We start from the raw sequence: 22,541 nt of genomic DNA on the forward strand, positions 1-22,541 counted from the left end.
GTCCTGGCGGATTATGTACGCTACTGCTGTAACATTGTCCGACTGGATTAGTACGGGCAGATTGCGAAGAAGATGTTCCGCCTGCACAAGGCCGTTGTAAATGGCCCTTAACTCCAGAACGTTTATGTGGAGACAAGTTTCCTGGCTTGACCATCTTCCTTGGAAGTTTTCCCCGGCGTGACTGCTCCCCATCCTCAAAGACTTGCATCCGTGGTTACTAGGATCCAGTCCTGGATCCCGAACCTTCGCCCCTCTAGGAGGTGAGAACTGTGTAGCAACCATAGGAGTGATATTCTGGTCCTGGCAGACAGGATTATCCTCCGGTGCATGTGCAGGTGGGATCCGGACCACTTGTCCAACAGGTCCCACTGAAACACTCTTGCATGGAATCTGCCAAACTGAATGGCTTCGTAGGCCGCAACCATCTTCCCCAGCAACCGAGTGCATTGATGGATTGACACTCTTGCTGGTTTCAGAATTTGCTTGACCAGAGTCTGAAGTTCCTGAACCTTTTCCATTGGAAGAAAAACTCTCTGTAGTTCTGTGTCCAGTATCATTCCTAAAAACGACAACGCGTCACCGGAATCAACTGTGATTTTGGCAAGGTTAGGAGCCAACCATGTTGTTGAAGAACTGTCAGGGACAGTGCAATGTTTCTCACCAACTGGTCCCTGGATCTCGCCTTTATCAGGAGATCGTCCAAGTATGGGATAATCGTGACTCCTTGCTTGCGAGGAGAACCATCACCTCCGCCATCAGTTTGGTGAAAATCCTCGGAGTCGTGGACAGACCAAATGGCAACGTCTGAAATTGGTAATGACAGTCCTAAATTGCAAACCTCAGGTAAGCCTGATGTGGAGGATAAATGGGAACATGTAAGTAGGCATCCTTTATGTCCACCGACACCATAAAATCCCCTTCTTCCAGACTGGAGATCACTGCTCGGAGAGACTCCATCTTGAATTTGAATTTTTTTAGGTACAAATTGAGGGATTTCAGGTTTAGGATCGGTCTGACCGTGCCGTCCGGCTTTGAGACCACGAACAGGCTTGAATAAAAGCCTTCTCCCTGTTGTGACGGGGGAACCATGACAATGACCTGATTTACACACAACTTTTGTATTGCGTCGCATACTACCTCCCTGTCCGGAAGAGAAGCTGGTAAGGCAGATTTGAAAAATCGGCGAGGGGGAACGTCTTGAAACTCCAGTTTGTACCCTTGGGATACTATTTGTAAAACCCAAGGGTCCAGGTCCGAACGAACCCAGAACTGACCGAAGCGTTTGAGACGTGCCCCCACAGGTGCGGACTCCCGCAGAGCAGCCCCGGCGTCATGCGTCAGGGAGGACTTCTGCTCCTGGGAACCCACCACGGCTGGTGATCTTTTACCTCTTCCCCTTCCTCTAGTAGCAAGGAAGGAAGAACCTCGCCCTTTCTTGTATTTATTTAGCTGAAAGGACTGCATTTGATAGTGGTGTGTTTTCTTTTGTTGCAAAGCCACGTAAGGCAAAAATGATGACCTACCCGCGGTAGCCGTAGATACCAAATCAGTGAGGCCGTCACCAAACAAGACACCACCTTTATATGGCAGGGATTCCATATTTTTCTTAGAGTCAGCATCAGCATTCCATTGATGAATCCACAATGCTCTCCTTGCTGAGACTGCCATGGCATTGGCCTTTGATCCCAAAAGACCAATATCCCTCGCAGTTTCCTTTAGGTAAGCTGCAGCGTCCTTGATATAACCCAGCATCAAGAGGATGCTATTCCTATCTAGGGTATCTATATCAGATGACAAGTTATCTGCCCATTTTTCAATAGCACTACTCATCCACGCAGAGGCAATGACCGGTCTGAGTAGTGTACCTGTGGTCGTATAAATGGATTTTAACGTAGATTCCTGCTTACGATCCGCAGGGTCCTTAAGGGCTGCCGTGCCAGGTGACGGGAGAGCCACCATTTTAGACAACCGCGATAGGGCCTTGTCTACAATGGGGGGTGACTCCCACTTTTCCCTATCCCCAGAGGGAAACGGATAAGCCACCAAAATTCTTTTGGGAATCTGAAACCTTCTGTCAGGGCTTTCCCAGACTTTTTCAAATAGAGTGTTCAGTTCATGAGAGAGAGGAAACGTTATCTCAGGTTTCTTCTCCTTATACATACAGACCCTTTCATCTGGAACAGCAGGGTCCTCAGTGATATGCAATACCTCTTTAACCGCCACAATCATGTACTGAATGCTCTTTGCCAATTTTGGATCTAATCTGGAATCGCTATAGTCGACACTGGAATCAGTGTCCGTGTCGGTATCAGTGTCTGCTAACTGGGCAAACGTACATTTCTGTGACCCCGAGGGGACCTGGACTTGTAATAACATATCCTCCACAGATTTCTTCCATGCCTGGGTCTGAGACTCAGACTTGTCTAATCGCTTACTAATACGAGCCACATTAGTATTCAAAGCATTCAACACATTTACCCAATCAGGAGTCGGCGGTGCCGACATGGTCACCCCCACCGCCTTTTGTGTCTCTAATACAGCCTCCTCCTGTGAAGAGCACTCAGCCTCAGACATTTCGACACAGGTGTAATAAATACCCACAGACACACTGGCTTATAGGGGACAGACCCACAGGTAAGCCTGTCAGAGAGACACAGAGGGAATTTGCCAGCTCACACCCCAGCGCTCAATCAGCGGTTCTGAAGCGCCTAATAAATGCCCCAGACCTGCAGCGCTTTTAATATAAAGTATATTGCACCAAATTAGCCAGGGTACCCCCCGCCCCCCCCGTTTTGCACCCTGATACTTGTCAGTGTGAAGGAAGGACCAGCGTCTCTGCAGCCTGTGGAGGGAAAATGGCGCAGAGTGAGCTGTGAGGATGAAGCTCCGCCCCCTTAATGGCGCGCTTCTGTCATCCTTTTCCAATATGATTACACTGGCGGGGGTTAGGACAGTGCCTTGGCACTAATGTCCCCTTTTGCCAGTGTCCGCTGAGGATTTTAAGCTGCCCAGGGCGCCCGCCCGCCCCCCCCCCCTCCCCCGTGCCCCCCCCCCTCCCCCGTGCCCCTCCCCCGTGCCCCCCCCCCCCCCCGCCCCGCCCTGTAGTGCTGTGTGTATGTGGGAGCCTGGCGCGCAGCGTCTGTTCGCTGCACGGTACCTCAGAAAATGCAGTCACTGAAGTCATCTTTTCTTCTGTCTACTCACCTGTCTTCTGACTTCTGGCTCTGTAAGGGGGTGACGGCCGGCTGCGGGAGTGAGCATCTAGGCGTACCCAGTGATCAGCACCCTCAGGAGCTAATGGTGTCCTGTAGCCAGAAGCAGAGCCATTAAACTCACTGGAAGTTGGTCATACTTCTCTCCCCTAAGTCCCACGAAGCAGGGAGACTGTTGCCAGCAGCCTCCCTGAACATAAAAAACCTAACAATAAATATTTTTCAGAGAAATTCAGTAGAGCTCCCCTTTAGTGCGTCCAGTCTCACTGGGCACAATTCTAAAACTGGAGTCTGGAGGAGGGGCACAGAGGGAGGAGCCAGTGCACATCCCTTTTGAAAGTCTTAAAGTGCCTATGTCTCCTGCGGATCCTGTCTATACCCCATGGTTCTAATGGTGTCCCCAGCATTCTCTAGGACGTATGAGAAAAGTGGGCTACAACACTGTATCTGACAAGAGACCAAATGTGAACACTAATAAACCAGGGTTGGGTAGTTTAAACAAGGCCCAGATGTAATGGCTTGAGAGACGGCCGGAGCTTCGAGACTTCGGACGAAGTCGTATGTTTTTGTATAGTAGCAAACGTTTACAAGGCAAAACAGTTTTGCCTTGTAAACGTTTGCGGCTTTAAAAAAAAAAAAAAGTACGAGTTCGACCAGAGTCTCAGAGCTCTGGCCATCTCGCAAGCCATTACATCCGGCCCAATATGTTTGTTTTTGGGGGGGTTTTAAACACTCTTTAAAAATATATGCTGTGACTACTAGCATGGCGCCATAAAAAGCCTATTATACTAAAAAAATAGTGTTTTTATTCAAAATGTTTAATGCCAGTGACATGCCCAGTGCTAATGCTTAACTTCTTTTGTGTGTATGTGTGTGTTTCTCTGAAAAGTGCTCTTGCATTTTCTATTTTGTATTACTATTCAGAATTATTTAATTATAATAAGTAGGACTAATGTTTGTTTTCTTATTTTCACTTTCATCTATCCCTGAGTGTACTTTGTATGGGTGTGGTATGTTAGGTAGATAAGACTTAGGTCGACAGTGTCTAGGTTGACCACTATTGGTCGACAGTAAGTAGGTCGACATGGTTTCTAGATCTACAGGTACTAGGTCGCATGAGAAAAGGTCGACATGAGTTTTTTTACTTATTTTGGTGTCGTTTTCTCCGTACAGTGACCGGGAACCCCAATTAGTGCACCGTGTCCCCTCGCATGGCGAGCGAGGGCAAGGTGCCTTGTTCCGCTACCACTGCGCTTGGCACAGGTTACCGTTCCCAATTATAGTCCACGTGGATCGTAAAGTATGAAAAAGTTCAAAAAATAAAAAAGATGTGAAAAACTCATGTCGACCTAGATTCCCTGTCGACCTAGAAACTATGTCGACCTACTTACTGTCGACCAATAGTGGTCGACCTAAAGACCGTACCCCACTTTGTATGTATTAATGTTTAGTCTATCAACGTATTTTCAGACGTAATAGGAATAAGCTGAAAAAAATGGTTTTATTGAAATATGTAAAATAAATCAAAGCCCAAAAACATTATTAATGTTAGACAGCATTAAAACATGGTTGATAAAGGTTTCTAATATATGTTTCCATTTTTCTTTCATGAAATCATTAATGCAAAACAAAACATTAACGATTTTGCTGTCTCTATAATATTGCACCATTTTCCTCATATTGGCTGATGTTACCTGCCGGTATGTGTGCGTCCCTGCAGCAGCTGCTGGGGTCTTGCTGCGAATGAGCGATCTTGTGATGTGCTGCGGGAGAGATCGCTGGAGTGGGGAGTTTTCACTCCCCCACAACGACAGCCAAGGTGTTAATACATCTCGTCTGTATTGCTTGGTAAGAGGTGAAGCAGGAAGAATTATAGCAGCACTACATGTACTGCTATAGTATATATACCAGAGTCTCTGACTGTGTATACGAAGTGCTACAATGCAGCAGCTTTTTACCACACCAAGATACATGGTTCTCCATGGTTGGATATACAGACTCAGTCGCACACAGATGTACAAGTGTCACATATCAAATTAATCAGCTCAGTCTCCTGGTGTGTTCTAGTGACATTGCAAGCAACTGAGAAGCATTTGTTGGTCCACCTGGTGCTTGCACGGGAACTGGCAGCTCACTCCCCCCAGGCATCTCATGCTGTGTGGCGTATTGAGGCTAGATGTATGGGGATGCATCCGCACATCTTACTGCGTACAAGTGCTGAATGAAGAGGGTATTCTTGAACACTTTCTGAACCACCCATTAACAGATATGAGGACTCCTGGGCACCACCTATCAGCACTGCTTTCACAAGATTTTACCAACATTCTACATTTGTGAAAACATTATGTAAAGGGACAGGATGCAGATATCATCTAAACTGCAATGTAGGTACCAAGGAGTGAGAGAAAATCACTGGCAAGGCGTGTACAGGAATAGGTCAGACCACAGCTGTCAACAGCACTCATAACTGGATCAATCACGAATACCCCTTTCACACCGCTATTGACGGGTCACACTCGGGAGCCGTACACGGGTGCTTCCCAGGTGCGACCCGCCTCAGGCCCCTTTACACTAGCGTCTCCAGCCCGTGACGGTGCTTGGAGATCAGATGATCTCCAAACGCCGCCCGTCCATTCAGTGTGAACGGGAAACGGGTCGCATAGACTCGGCAACCAGTTCACACCGTACAGCGACCAGGGTCGAAACAGTATTCAAGCCTGATCGCTACCAGGGTAGAAATACCGTGTCGACCCAAGATATTTCCCCCTGGGCCCTTTCAGACCACACAGTCCACGTGCAATAACCCGTGTTAGAAGTTGGCGGTCTGAAAGGGGTATTACAATCAAATGTCAACTAGAAATCTTTTACCAAATTGTTTTTAGCCATCTACATCTGTCTGTCTAGCTATACAGAAACACACAGAATAGCCCCTCCTCTGTCTGTATTCTGTCATTAAAGCAAGCCTGTGGCCATCACGAGTTATACTGCTTGCAAACCAATATATGCTTCTGAATAGGATCATTGTGCACCCAACATAATAATTATTTCTGAAGACTTGGAAAGATGAGAATCCCCCCCTTCCCCCCAGTCCTCCAAACCCTGCAGGTCTGACTGCTTGGAATTTAAATGAAAAATGTGCAGCAATTGTATACTGCTCCTGTATAAAGCTTGCGAGGCATGGGCACTTGGTTAATGCATGCATTTCTCTCTATCTACACCATGCTTCAACTTAAGCAGGTCTGACTGTAAATAGAGATCCTTAATAAGAGGACATAAACAAACTGTGACAGATTCAGTGCAGCTCAGTAATTTTCCATGATGGCTCACGGGGATGAGACACCAAGGCTGAATAATATTGCAAGCTTCTTTCCTCGAGCGCTCGATCTCTGTTTCTATGGTGACAGCGCATCACAGTGGTAATGCCACCTTTTGTCTTTGTCTGCAGGTTGAAGCAGCCACAAATGGGTCATCATCGAACCTTATAGGCTGTTCGATCTTCATTACCAGAGAACGCGACTTAAAAAGGCAGGAAACAAATGAAGGCGGCATTGTGTGAGCCGCATGACAATGGAAAATTAGATTCATCTTCATTCATAGCTGTCAACAGCTATAGCTATTTATGAATGTGCCACAGCTCTAGCAAACAGGTCTAATGGCGATAGAATAAAGGGGTGGGGGGTGGGGGGGTCAGAATAACTAGAGGCAAGTCTTGCAACAGTCCCTGCATTACTAACAGAAATGGAAAATAGGAACAAATGAGACCATGCCATACATTTTCTTATGAACAACCTTTAACATGTTGGATGGTATGGTGGCTGTATACAGCAGTATAAAACTGCAGTGTGCATGCTTAGATTTGTTCGTTAAGTTAGCTATACATCACAGATATTAGGGAAAGGCAAAAAGTGTTGCGCCAGCTGCTGTGGAACTACACATCCCAGCATGTCCTGCTACAGCTTAGCTGTTAGGGAATGCTATCATGCGTAGTTCCACAGCAGCTGGAGTGCCACAGGTTGCCTCACCTGACATAGGTAATGGTAATTACAGCGCAGTCACAGCCTACAGTATGTCCAAGGTTAGCAGCCATCTGTTGGGTTAAACACAAATTAAGGAAATAGTGGAGTGACGTGTTGCATCAATGCAGCAAACAAAACTGCTGTCAATATACAATGACACAAAAGTTTTAAGTGCTATTGATGACATCAAACACAGTCACTGGCACTTATTTTAGGAGTAGACGTTTGGATTTGCAGATTAAAAATAGCAGCATTTGCAGGGGTGAAAAATGTTGCACCATGTGATGGGCTGACTTGGACAAATTGGAGACATCCTTAACTAATTGATAGGTGGCTAAGTTGTACTTAAGTGTAAAAATCTATTCTATAATGCCCTAAGACAGCCGTGGCCAACTTGTGGCTCTTGAGCCGCATGCGGCTCTTTCTTTATACAAATGTGGCTCCCGACACTCAGTTACCTGACCACAACAGATCCTGGAAACTGGTGCACTCCAACCAGACACACAGCAGCACTACAGCAACTGAAAACTGAGGGAGCCAGATACTGGGCTAAAGTGATATGGGAGGGTGCTGGATGGAGTGACACAGGAGGGTGCAGGAAAGAGTGACACAATGGGGAGCTGGCTGGAGTGACAAAGGAGAATCCTGGCAGGAGTGACACATGGGGAGCTGACTGGAGTGACACAGGAGGGTGCTGGCTGGAGTGACACTGACATCTGGCACTGACATCTGGGGAAGCTGGCTGGAGTGACACATGGAGGAGCTGAAGTGTATTATGTGAATATGGCTTTTTCAATATGTGGATCTGGATTTTTCAATTATTTTATGTGGAAGTGTCTTTTTCAATGTATTTTATGTTGATTCTGGCTTTAAAATGTATTTTATGTGGATCTGGCATTTTCTTTGTCTTTTATACCAGGGGTGTGGCCTAGCAGGCACAAGGTCACACCCCATTTTTGCACACTCGCCTTCTGCTTGATGTCGGCTCTTTAATGTACCTAACAAGATTTTTTGGCTCTTTGTCTCTGACTGGTTGGCCACCCCTGCCCTAAGATGTGTCACGTGCAGAGGGAACCAGGGGGACAGCCTGGGTAGAGCAGCCAGAGAAGCATCACTGCCTGCGCAGAGAACAGGGTAATACTACAGGGAGGGACTGGAGTGCAGAGTGGACAGACTGAAGTGATCCAGTGTATTTTGGGTTAATTTACTAGTTAGGTAGCATTATTACCCACAAAAAGACTGTAATTCTCCAGCTGATCATACCTGCTGGAACTAATCCTGGTCCCTCTACTTATGAGACGTTATGTCCCATCACTCATAATGTAAGACATAAATGTTGTTAAACAAAGCAGTATTTTAGGAGAGAAAACAGAACTGAAATACATAAATGGTCTGGTTTTAGTAGTAGTAGGCTGGAATCTGCAGCAACATTGTTTCCGCGATTCACATTTTTCAGATCACCCCCAATTCCATCTTTGCAGATTTTATGTGGGCGTTACCAAAGACCAAGAACTCTGCTTGCACCTAGAAAAGCAATTGGTGGACACTTCGCTTCACATGTGCAAGCAACAAGCCTTAGGAAGCGCTATTGTTTCACAGTTCGGAAATATCGGTAATGTCAGACCAGACAATAACTTGTATTAAAACACCAGACAAAAAACCCGATCTTAATATTTCTTACACCAAAGAATCCAGAGGATTCCTACTGGGGCATAAAAAAATATATATGGTGAGGAGTTAGATGGAGAAAGATGGCTTTCCTTTACAGTGCAGGTCATAAATTCGATTTTGTGTACCAAGATTACAGCAAGACACAAAGTCAGTATCACTCAGAAAGTACATGGAACTGTCAATCAGTATTCACCCAGCAAATATCACGTCTTGTTCTATACTTTCAGGGGTCAATCCAATTAACTGCAATGGTGGCCAAATCAAAAATCTGCAAGTCTGGCGGTACCATATAGCCACACTTACTTGCGTTGTGATGAGCTAGCGGTTAATTGGATTGACCTCTTAATATGAAACACCTGGCACTGCCTAGTTGCACTTCAGTAGGAAAATGCAAACTTTAGGTTAATTTTGCACCTTCAAAAGAGTTTTCAGACACACAAAAGTGATATGCCATATGTACAGCCATATAAATGAAAATGTTAGGTATCCACATTCACACATTTCTGATGTGTTGATACGTCAAAGTTCCAGAACTGATTTAACTGATTATATTAGGATTCAAATATAAGTGAAGCACACAATTGCAGTAAGTGTTAATTCCTTGATGTAACGCGACTAAAAGCTAATACAGAATACAACGGTCTTCAACGCTTAATACTTTACAATTTTTTTTAAAAAGAAACAAAGAAACACATTCAAACGAAACAAACCTGAACATGAAATTTATTCTCCCACTGCACCTAAATGTATTTCACCACAATGCAGTTTTAATGACTTGTAAAGTGAATAGAAGAACAAAATAGGTTGAGTATAGAAGATAAGCCTTTGTCAGAAGGTGTGTATGTGGAAATACAGTAAGACAGATAAAGAAACTAGTTTAGAAATAGTGTGGTGTGTGATAAAGCACAAAAAAATGAATATAGCAAAGAAAAATAGAGGAAATGTTGCGGCTTTCGTCTGACAATTTCTAGTGTGCTGAAGAATAATGGATTACAATACTGTCCCTGGTACATTATAGTATTCCCTTTTGTAATCACTAGTACTAATAGCAACTTTGATCACATGTACATAAGTGACCTTTCCAGGGTAAAAGTGGGCAGATGTTTATATTAGCAGCTGGGTTCCTCCAAGTTGCGTACAACATTGTAACAGCAATTACTCTTACCTCTCCTCTTTGTCCAGGGCTTTCTTTTCTGCAGGACTAGACTTTTTGGGTGGAACGGGAGGAGCGGTTTTCCTGCATATTTCATCAATGCCAAGTTTGTTTAGGCGGCTCTGAGCTGCGGCTTTCAGTAAGATTCTTTCTACTGCAGTCACTCCATCTCCATGGGAGTACTTGGATGCATCTGCTTGGGCAAGACACTCGGGATCCTCCAACCAGGGAGGGGAGTAAGAGTCGGACTTCCCTGATAGCTTCTGGTGAAGTTTGATGAGCAGGGACAACATGCTCTCTTTCACCTCTAAGATCACAGTGGTTAGCTGAGGAGTTGAACCAGGCGCCGTCCACTTCAGGGCGGACGTTTTTGGCCGTACAACTTGACTTGCTTCGGTATTGTTGCGATTGATTATTTCCTGGAACTTCTTGCGACGTTCAGCAACCAAACTGAAAACTTGAGCTGTGCTGGAATTCTGGAGATGGGGAGTAGAAACACAAGATTATGATGAGGTGCTGCAATCTATTACCTTATCCCCAAAGCTAATGTCTAGCCAGTTACGTAACTCTTGTTGATCATAATTTTAGATGTACACTAAGAGGAAGTTCGATCCATTGTGGTGTAACGTTTCTTTCTTGCTATCTGAGGTCAAATTATACATTTCCATGTACAAGCTCCACCACATACATTAAAAATTAATACTGGGCATTGCTGCTTGACGTGTAGTGTGACCAGGAGTAACCTGCACCTTCAGTAACTTTGGGGGACTTTCTAAGGGGGACAAGTGGAGAAGTTGCCATACCAACCAATGAGCTTCTCGTTATCATTTATCTAGTACAGTCTATAAAATGATAGCTACAAGCTGTCCCTTTAAGGTTTGATACACCTTCCCAATTGTACAAAAGGAATATGGGCTTAGCCCTGAATGAATACATTACGTTTAGTTCTAAATGAGCCAACTGCGCCTGGTATAGAATTCAAATAAGTTTCCCAGAACATAAAAAAAATGATCTTTTATTTGAAAGTTCATTAACTGAAGAGGGAGGGGGTCCTTTTAATAGTTCAGCAATAAGTGAAAGAAATGTATAGACAAATAAACAGTATAGTGGCTGATTTTTACATCTTAACCAAATCCTAAGCACTTTGTTACAAGGGCACAAGAAAAGGGTCATCAATAAACTGTTCAGAATATATTGCATAAAGATTAGCAATTATGCTTGGCTGATGCAGAATGAAATAAATGTGGCACACAATGATTATATTTAATTTGCATACAAAGCCATGCACAGAACACACACGGGATGATTTATAGCCAACACACATGCAGTCCCTCACGATGCCATTCATCAAAATGTATTTGCTTTCCCCAAAAAAATGAGAAGAGTTTTTGTATGGGGCAATCAAAATTATATTTTAAAGGAAAAGTGTTGACTTAAGGCGCATACACACGAGAAGATAAAAGTGGACGATATGCACAATGAAGATAAAGACGTGCACAGCTTCCAGTGTGTATGCATTATAAAGATAATGATGCACGTTCCCGTGGGTCCTTATCATTTGTCTTTATCAACTGAACATGATGTCCAATTTAGGCTATGGGGTGTAATCAATTCAAGTCAGATTTCCCGACATGTCGGATTAATGGGAGTTTCCGACAATTTAAGGTCGAATCCAGATTCAACTTATTCAATCAAGCTCCCGTTTATCAATCTGACTTGTCGGAAAGCACATGGATCGGCAGATTAGCCAAGGATCCACGTGTTCTGTCGGATTCGCGTCTAAATCCTACAGGTTTTAGCCCCATTTCTCACAATGTCAATTGGATTGGCGCTGTCAGGAACGGCCAAATCCGACAGGATTTGGCCGTGAATTGAATACTGAAATATCGGATCCTTTCCTTCAAAAAGGATCCGACATCAATTGAATATACCCCTATATCTTTCATGATTGCATGTTCAGGAATGGAGGGGTGATGTCACTGAATGCTAACTTTCACTATATCGTTCAGTGTGTGTATTCTTTTTAGCGTTCATTCTGCTGCAGGGGACATTACAAGGGAAATCTTTATCTTTATTGAGGCAAAATCTTCTGGTGTATATGCCCCTTAAGAGTTAAAATTGGTGCGACGGCTGGAGGTTAGGAAGAGCAGACAGTAGAAGGTGACATGAGGCTAATGCTCCATCAAAACCTCAAATTCTTGTTTTACTAGCTTTTGCATAGTGTATACCATCTCACACACCTCCCCGTACATTCCTGGCACCACTGCACTGACCAATAGAGATTACAATCTAGTCATTTATCTCCAGTTGTCCATGTCACCAAAATCTAATCCATAGTGACAAAGGAGCCAGTATTGGATTTTCCCTCACACACTGGCTTACTAAGCATATCTCTGCTTCACAAAGTTCTACTTGCCATTGGAGAAATTAACACTTCTTAACTTCTCCTTATTATAGCCATGTATTTTGGTCCACCAAATACTTTTAGAAAATGGTAACGGCCCAAACAAAACAAGAAAAAAAAATCCCCACCCCCACGTTGCCATTTCAATATATACAATTTAGATTGTATTAGATAAGAGGTTTCCTCTGCAATGCTAAATGCCTTCACTTGCATGCCATTACCTTTCCCTGAAACATCCCTGTGTAATCCGTAACCGCGAGAACGTAGCAGGTGCAGATGCAAATGCTCAGATCTCATCTTACGCACCACCATAATGATACTACCATAGCTAATGATCAGATAGAGAAGTTTAAGGGACTAGAAAAGTGCAGCAGAGGCATACATAAAGATATCCACCTCAGCAATCCCTTATTTACACACATGTGCCTTCCCCACTCAATCATTTACACACCTGTTCCTCACCGCTCACTCATTTACACACCTGTGCCACACCACTGTGGTCACAGAGAAATCTACAGGCTGTGAAGCTGATCACATGTACGTATACAATTGCTTTGAAAATACCATGTCAATCGCTTTACGCATGAAGCCACACAACACAGTGCCATTTTTGTGTTGCTTTGAAAATGGATGGAAAATAACTGACCAGTGTCTGACCAGGTTTCTAATACACTGGGGGAGATTCAATTGTTTTTTCACGCCCCATCTCCCGTCTAAAGTGACAGGAGTTCGCGGGAAGCTATTCAAATGTCTGGGGATTGTTTCTGCCCACGTTGTACCCAAACTGACCAGGTTTAGTCGCATAGCTCATTTCAACTAATGGGCAAGACACGCAAAGTGCTGTATGTGCAACCAAACAGCCGATTTTTTGCACATTTCAGCTCACCAGCTCAGGAGGCGGCAAGCTGAAATGTCTCTGACCCCACCCGCGCCTATTCGCGTCCGAACTGAACTGTTGGGTGCCCAAAAGAAATAGCCGAAATTGAACTGCCTCTACGGAGTCACAGCGCTCTCATTCAACCGCACTGTGTGTTATATAAATAAACACACAATTAAGTTTTGTTATCCATATTTATAAGTGTATGGGAGCTAGTGCTTATAACGGCTAACAGAATAGGTTATTCACAATCAATATCACTGACCAAGTGAGATAACTCAGAATAAGCAGTTATTACAATGAGGTGTTAGGGGAATTCACCATGCAACGTCAAGTTTCTAACTCCTGATATATTACAAACCAGCCACCGAGTATCACACACATCTACCTCTCTCTGGAGTAAGGATGATCGCCTGGAGCTCTGGCAAATGGACAACGAGTAGCATTAAAGTTTCATATAGAGGTTTATGAGAAAGTATGACATTTGGCTTGTAGAAGTAAACAGTACAACATATTTCATAAAGTTGGAGCAGATTGTGAACTAAGCATTCTTTGGTAGTCCCAACAGATGGTTACTTTGTAAGATGCTCAGTAGTTGCTGCCATATTTTGGCTAATGTCTGTCCCATTACCTGAGTTACTAAGGTTAACAAGCAAACTGCCATGTTTTTACTTCTTTCTATGTGAATAGTACTGCAGGCCATTTCCTTTGACATGGAGCTCAGTCTGTAGTGCAGTGTCACCACTCCAATTTACATTACTATCTAGGAACACAGGCTACAATAGCAGTCACTACACTTTGGGGTCTATTCATGAAGCAGTGAAAAGAGTGGAGAAGTGAGCTGGTGGAGGAGTCGCCCATGGCAACCAATCAGCTGCTCTGTACAATTGTATAGTATGCAAATTCTAAATGTTACTCCAATGCTGATTGGTTGCCATTGTCAACTTCTCCACACTTTTCACTGCTTCCTGAACAGACTCCTAAGGCAGCATTCGATAAAGAGTCCCCTGTAACTGAATCCATTTTAATGCCAATTGTTTAACAGAATTAATCCGTTGGGTGGTATAAAAGGGAACACTGTAAATCGCTTTCAGAACACTGAACAGGTAACATTTACCCAGTGTCCTAATATATCTGGGCACGTGTGTTTCTGATTACAGACAGTCTCCCATATCCAAATCTCTGAAATACAGAATTTTCTGAGCGTGACTGGGATAGTGACCTTTGCTTTCTGATGGTTTAATGTACACAAACTTTGTTTAATGCACAAAATTATTACAAATATTGTATGAAATGACCTTCATGCTATGTGTATATGTAACAAATGCATTCTGTGCTTAGACTTTGGCCGTATCTATTACAACACGTACACGGAAAAAATCAGATACCCAAAATTCTTCTGCTCCCAAGCATTTTGGATATGGGACACTCAACCTGTAATATGTAACACAACACACCAGAACGGGAACAATAGGACAGTGTGTTGATGCAGCACTATCACAAGAGACAACTTACATGTGTGGATGAGTTCCCGTCGGAGCTGGTAGTGGCTGGCGGTTCTCTCCGCACCTCTGGAGCAGTATCTGGGACGCGTACTCTTACGTAGTTAATAACATGACGCATATTGTACAGCAAATTGCTGCCGGGAAACCAGCTGTCATGGCAACGATCCTGCCCTGCGGTATCCTGAAAGATAACCCATGAAACATATTTAGAAGTTATAATTTATTGTCAGATATTATCTGCTGTATAGATGCAATGATATCAAATGTACAAATTTAAGAATACCTGTTGTTTATTCAACGGTAACGAAAATAAGCTAGCCTGCCTGGAATATAAACATCACGGAAGCTAAAGTTCCTGTACAGAATGCGTAATATGGCACATGGAGTACAGGAACGCTTACTTTAATAGTGTTCACTCTAGGCTGTTTTAGCAGGGCGCCGCGCCCTGCCCGATTTTTTAAGACAAAATCCGCCATGCCCCTTCTGCGGCGTCCTGCTAGAATAGCCGCCCGCTTCCTGCCCTCCCAGCGTGTAAAGATGCCGCACGGCATCCATTCACGCTATGGGAGAGAGCTGGGGATAGCCCAGCACCGACGGAGGTGCTGGGCACTTCCCTAACAGTGACATCGACGGCCACAGACGCCCCATATAGCAACGTCTGTGAGCCGCACCGCCCACTAAAATGATGTTAGCGTGGCCATGCCCCCTAATTTACATCCCCCCCGTTTCGGCCACGCGCGCCAATATGCCCCCGGAGTCCAGCGCCCTGCCCCATATTAATCCTACAAGGAACACTATTTAAGGTAAGCTATTTTGCATATAAACCAAATTGCTCCCTCCTTGCCTTTCTGAAACAGCAAAATAATACAGGTCATGTATACCTCGTCACAAAGCTCTTCGTCTGGTGACTTCTCCAAGCCCAGCTCTATCAGATACAGAACCATGCAGAGGACGTGTTCTGACATATTCTGATGATCCATCAAAATCTGAAAGCAATTAATATTATACCATCAATACACCAAACACTGCTGATACTGTACCCTGGTTATCACCTCTTCAGCATTATGATTTCAAGAGCAGTTACAACTAAAAGGCCCATACACACTTGCCGATAAAATGAGCAACGTCGCTCATTTTCCCCCTTCCTGAGCGATGTTGCTCATTTTATCGACAAGTGTGTATGCCGCCAGCGACGACTGATGCGCGGCCCCGCGGGTCGGCAACGATCGTCACTGTTGCCAGTGCATGCATGCAGGATCTGGACTGTCGTCCACGACCTGCATGCAGGGCTGGCGGAGACGTGACGTCACTGAGCGATATGAGCGGTCATAGCGGTCATATCGCTCAGTGTGTACGGTCGGCCGCCGACCGGCCCGGGAGGGGAAACATTAGACAACGTCGCTCACAGAGCGACATCGTCTAATGTGCACGTACCTTAAGACACTATCCTTTGGCTAATGAACTGCAGCCATAGTTAGGTATGTTATAGGCTGTCCATTAAGTACCTTTCACACACTGTACACTGGGTGTTAGCTATTGAGAAAGCTTTTTAGTTTAAGGGGGATATCCAATTAGCCGTGAAAATGCGGTAATTTACCACTATTGAGTTTTATTGCAGCTAGCACGAGAAAAGTGCAGTTTTCGCAAGTATATGCGCCCACGTTTTTCGACCTACAGTATCTAATTGAAAATGTGCCAAAACAGGGAAATTCTTGCCGGTAAAACCAGAGAAAAAAGTGTAAGTGAAAAAAAAATTGTGAAATCTGCTCGTAACCCTAAAAAAGTCAAAATAATATAGGATAACAGTATAGAAGTGTATTAGTGGTCATAAAAAAAAAAAGTATTTGGGATACCTAGTTTGGGTCAAATGGCTGGTATATGCATTTTTCTAATTTCAATTATAGAAAACAAGTATTTTTCAGAAAAATAAGTGCTCATATTAAATCAGGGGTACATAAAAATGGGTATCGGTATGTATTAAGACACTAAAAAAAAAAAAAAAAAAAAAAAAAATCCAATTTTTTTTTTAAAAATAGATTACTCTCACCTGCACGCCTAAAAAGTATTGTGCCTTTCATAAAATACCCCAATATAGCTGTCCCATACCTGGTACCCCAATATCCATCATTTTGCTTTTTTTTTTTTACCCCCAAAATTACATGTCATTATTGGCCAATTATAAATAATGAAAAACTTCTAAGTGCCTAATTAGTCATTCGGGGGTGTTCTGAAGCAAATGCCAACCCTTTTTACCATAAAATAGGCATTTTCCCAAACTTTTCACCTGCTCAGAGATAGTGAAAAGAAATTTGCGATAAAACCTATAGAGAATTATTGCCGGGCAACAATTATTGTATAGGTTAGTTTTTGCGAATCGTGATAAAAGCCCATTTTTCAAGCGAGATTGGATATCCTAATAAAGCTACAATATATTCTGACATCATTAAATAAAATGAGTGTCAGCAATATGTTGAAAACAACAGGGATGTATTTTTGTTTCCTGGAGGATTTAGTGAAGGACACATCTTAAAATAGATATTTGTAAGACAACTGGAGACACCTTGACAATTCCAAAGTAGAGAGAATAAAAAGTACTAACAGAACTAGACCATAAAATCTTGTACGGTTGCGTTATCGTTTATCATTTGAACACAAATGACCCGGGACTAAGCCCTGGGTTTGCAACCCTGCTCCCGACCTGGGTCACGGAGCTGAGCCTCGGAAATGTGCAGGCGTGCTAGACCTGGCAATTTCCAAGGTCTGATGTCTGAAAGGGGTATAAGTTATACCATGTCTTAGCAACTTTGTCACTTGTTGTTCTCTGTTACCTGATTGTAACTAAAAGACTTTCTTATTTAAAGATAATTGGAATATCTTGTTTTATTTGGGGTCAAGAAGAAAATGCTGAAACCTTAGAGCTGGTACTGTCTCCATTTAACTGGCTCTTCACAATACTCAAAATGCAAGTTAAACTGGAAAACTGTAAATATAAACACATGCCCAGCAGCTTAATGAATTGTAGGCAGCAGTGACCATGACGAATACATGGAGCAAAAGAGATGCGAAGGACCAGGCTCGGGGTAAGTCCATTTGGAATTGTATTGTTATTTGAAATAATGACTATTTAGAAGACAAAAGAAGTTATCCAAATGCCCTTTGTCTAGCACAGGGGACAGACAGAACCCAGGAGATTGCAATCACTGCACTTGTACAAATAACGGGACTGCTTGCAACAAACTATACTCTCCTGCAGTGCCTGAAAATGTCATTCTCTAGTAGGTACCTTGTAGAGCAGAGTGAAAAGCACAATGTGTAAAGTTTTGCAGTGTAAGAGTCTTATAAGGCCTTTATAGCTGGGATGTAGTGGGGTTCTCTTCTTATACGGCGGCCATGGGTTCCCAGGACACTGGCCAATCTGCTTTAAACTATGGACACATGAAAAACACAAACATTTCAGAAAGATGCAATTTCTTTAAAACAAAGCTATTTTATTTTTAAGTAATATTTATATCAAGGGTCAAAAGAAAAATAAGATTTTACTCACCGGTAAATCTATTTCTCGTAGTCCGTAGTGGATGCTGGGAACTCCGAAAGGACCATGGGGAATAGCGGCTCCGCAGGAGACTGGGCACAACTAAAGAAAGCTTTTAGGTCACCTGGTGTGCACTGGCTCCTCCCACTATGACCCTCCTCCAAGCCTCAGTTAGGACACTGTGCCCGGACGAGCTGACATAATAAGGAAGGATTTTGAATCCCGGGTAAGACTCATACCAGCCACACCAATCACACCGTATAACTTGTGATACTATACCCAGTTTAACAGTATGAAAACAACTGAGCCTCTCAACAGATGGCTCAACAATAACCCTTTAGTTAGCAATAACTATGTACAAGTATTGCAGACAATCCGCACTTGGGATGGGCGCCCAGCATCCACTACGGACTACGAGAAATAGATTTACCGGTGAGTAAAATCTTATTTTCTCTGACGTCCTAGTGGATGCTGGGAACTCCGAAAGGACCATGGGGATTATACCAAAGCTCCCAAACGGGCGGGAGAGTGCGGATGACTCTGCAGCACCGAATGAGAGAACTCAAGGTCCTCCTCAGCCAGGGTATCAAATTTGTAGAATTTTGCAAACGTGTTTGCCCCTGACCAAGTAGCAGCTCGGCAAAGTTGTAAAGCCGAGACCCCTCGGGCAGCCGCCCAAGATGAGCCCACCTTCCTTGTGGAATGGGCTTTTACTGATTTAGGATGCGGCAGTCCAGCCGCAGAATGCGCCAGCTGAATTGTGCTACAAATCCAGCGAGCAATAGTCTGCTTAGAAGCAGGAGCACCCAGTTTGTTGGGTGCATACAGGATAAATAGCGAGTCAGTTTTCCTGACTCTAGCCGTCCTGGAAACATAAATTTTCAAGGACCTGACTACGTCCAGTAACTTGGAATCCTCCAAGTTCCTAGTAGCCGCAGGCACCACAATAGGTTGGTTCAAGTGAAAAGCTGATACCACCTTAGGGAGAAACTGGGGACGAGTCCTCAATTCCGCCCTATCCATATGGAAAATCAGATAAGGGCTTTTACATGACAAAGCTGCCAATTCTGACACACGCCTGGCTGAAGCCAAGGCCAATAACATGACCACTTTCCACGTGAGATATTTTAGATCCACGGTTTTAAGTGGCTCAAACCAATGTGATTTTAAGAAACTCAACACCACGTTGAGATCCCAAGGTGCCACTGGAGGCACAAACGGGGGCTGAATATGCAGCACTCCTTTCACAAACGTCTGAACTTCAGGTAGTGAAGCTAGTTCTTTCTGGAAGAAAATCGACAGAGCCGAGATCTGTACCTTAATGGAGCCTAATTTCAGGCCCATAGTCACTCCTGCTTGTAGGAAATGCAGAAATCGACCTAGTTGAAATTCCTCTGTTGGGGCCTTTTTGGCCTCACACCAAGCAACATATTTCCGCCATATGCGGTGATAATGCTTTGCAGTTACATCTTTCCTGGCTTTAATCAGCGCAGGAATGACTTCCTCCGGAATGCCCTTTTCCTTCAGGATCCGGCGTTCAACCGCCATGCCGTCAAACGCAGCCGCGGTAAGTCTTGGAACAGACAGGGCCCCTGCTGCAGCAGGTCCTGTCTGAGCGGCAGAGGCCATGGGTCCTCTGAGATCATCTCTTGAAGTTCCGGGTACCACGCTCGTCTTGGCCAATCCGGAACCACGAGTATTGTTCTTACTCCTCGTTTTCTTATTATTCTCAGTACCCTTGGTATGAGAGGCAGAGGAGGGAACACATAAACTGACTGGTACACCCACGGTGTCACTAGAGCGTCCACAGCTATCGCCTGAGGGTCCCTTGACCTGGTGCAATATCTCTCTAGTTTTTTGTTTAGGCGGGACGCCATCATGTCCACCTGTGGCCATTTCCATCGATTTACAATCAGCGTGAAGACTTCTGGATGAAGTCCCCACTCTCCCGGGTGGAGGTCGTGCCTGCTGAGAAAGTCTGCTTCCCAGTTGTCCACTCCCGGAATGAACACTGCTGACAGTGCTAGTACGTGATTTTCCGCCCATCGGAGAATCCTTGTGGCTTCTGCCATTGCCATCCTGCTTCTTGTGCCGCCCTGTCGATTTACATGGGCGACTGCCGTGATGTTGTCTGACTGGATCAGTACCGGCTGGTGTAGAAGCAGGGATTTTGCCTGACTTGGGGCATTGTAAATGGCCCTTAGTTCCAGAATATTTATGTGTAGGGAAGTCTCCTGACTCGACCATAGTCCTTGGAAGTTTCTTCCCTGTGTGACTGCCCCCCAGCCTCGAAGGCTGGCATCCGTGGTCACCAGGACCCAGTCCTGTATGCCGAATCTGCGGCCCTCTAGAAGATGAGCACTCTGCAGCCACCACAGCAGAGACACCCTGGTTCTTGGAGACAGGGTTATTAGGCGATGCATCTGAAGATGCGATCCGGACCATTAGTCCAACAGGTCCCACTGAAAGATTCTGGCATGGAACCTGCCGAAAGGAATTGCTTCATAAGAAGCCACCATCCTTCCCAGGACCCGCGTGCAGTGATGCACCGATACCTGTTTTGGTTTCAGGAGGTCTCTGACTAGAGATGACAGCTCCTTGGCTTTCTCCTCCGGGAGAAACACTTTTTTCTGGACTGTATCCAGAATCATACCCAGGAACAGTAGACGTGTCGTCGGAACCAGCTGTGATTTTGGAATATTCAGAATCCAACCGTGCTGGTGTAGCACCTCCTGAGATAGTGCTACTCCCACCAACAACTGCTCCTTGGACCTCGCCTTTATTAGGAGATCGTCCAAGTACGGGATAATTAAAACTCCCTTTCTTCGAAGGAGTATCATAATTTCCGCCATTACCTTGGTAAACACCCTCGGTGCCGTGGAGAGTCCAAACGGCAGCGTCTGGAATTGGTAATGGCTATCCTGTACCACAAATCTGAGGTACTCCTGGTGAGGATAGTAAATGGGGACATGCAGGTAAGCATCCTTGATGTCCAGGGATACCATGTAATCCCCCTCGTCCAGGCTTGCAATAACCGCTCTGAGCGAATTTTTTTATGTATGTGTTCAAGGATTTCAAATTTAAAATGGGTCTCACCGAACCGTCCGGTTTCGGTACCACAAACAGTGTGGAATAGTAACCCCGTCCTTGTTGAAGTAGGGGCACCTTGATTATCACCTGCTGGGAATACAGCTTGTGAATTGCCGCTAGCACAGCCTCCCTGTCTGAAGGAGTAATCGGCAAGGCAGATTTTAGGAACCGGTGGGGTGGAGACGCCTCGAATTCCAGTTTGTACCCTTGAGATACTATTTGCAGGATCCAGGGATCCACCTGTGAGCGAGCCCACTGATCGCTGACATTTTTGAGGCGGCCCCCCACCGTACCTGGCTCCGCCTGTGGAGCCCCACCGTCATGCGGCGGACTTGGAAGAAGCGGGGGAGGACTTTTGCTCCTGGGAACCTGCTGTTTGTTGCAGCCTTTTTCCCCTACCTCTGCCTCTGGACAGAAAGGACCCGCCTTTTCCACCCCTGTTTTTCTGAGTCCGAAAGGACTGTACCTGATAAAACGGCGCCTTTTTAGGCTGTGAGGGAACATGGGGTAAAAATGCTGACTTCCCAGCAGTTGCTGTGGAAACTAGGTCCGGGAGACCATCCCCAAATAACTCCTCACCCTTATAAGGCAAAACTTCCATGTGCCTTTTTGAATCTGCATCCCCTGTCCACTGGCGAGTCCATAAGCCTCTCCTAGCAGAAATGGACAATGCACTTATTTTAGATGCCAGCCGGCAGATCTCCTTCTGTGCATCTCTCATGTATAAGACTGGGTCTTTTATATGCTCTATGGTTAGCAGAATAGTGTCCCTGTCTAGGGTGTCAATATTTTCTGACAGGGAATCTGACCACGCAGCGGCAGCACTGCACATCCATGCTGACGCAATAGCTGGTCTAAGTATAATGCCTGAGCGTGTATATACAGACTTCAGGATCGCCTCCTGCTTTCTATCAGCAGGTTCCTTGAGGGCGGCCGTATCCGGAGACGGTAGTGCCACCTAGACAAACGTGTGAGCGCTTTATCCACCCTAGGCGGTGTCTCCCAACGTGACCTATCCTCTGGCGGGAAAGGGAACGCCATTAGTAACTTCTTAGAGATTACCAATCTTTTATCAGGGAAA

At 44.8% G+C, this 22,541-nt stretch overlaps 1 protein-coding gene across 1 annotated transcript in view; it reads right to left on the minus strand.

The window, feature by feature from the left end:
* The window catches only part of UBR3 (ubiquitin protein ligase E3 component n-recognin 3), a 406,648-nt gene that overhangs the window by 214,771 nt on the left and 169,336 nt on the right, over positions 1-22,541 (minus strand). The window contains exons 20-23 of the mRNA XM_063933505.1: positions 18,122-18,263; positions 15,720-15,824; positions 14,849-15,019; positions 10,065-10,528 (exon numbers count right to left, since the gene is read on the minus strand). Coding sequence (XP_063789575.1) covers positions 10,065-10,528; positions 14,849-15,019; positions 15,720-15,824; positions 18,122-18,263 — 882 coding nt within the window. The remainder of the gene's footprint in view (positions 1-10,064; positions 10,529-14,848; positions 15,020-15,719; positions 15,825-18,121; positions 18,264-22,541) is intronic.

This window comes from Pseudophryne corroboree, chromosome 7 (genome assembly GCF_028390025.1).
Source record: "Pseudophryne corroboree isolate aPseCor3 chromosome 7, aPseCor3.hap2, whole genome shotgun sequence".
Taxonomy (NCBI): domain Eukaryota; kingdom Metazoa; phylum Chordata; class Amphibia; order Anura; family Myobatrachidae; genus Pseudophryne; species Pseudophryne corroboree.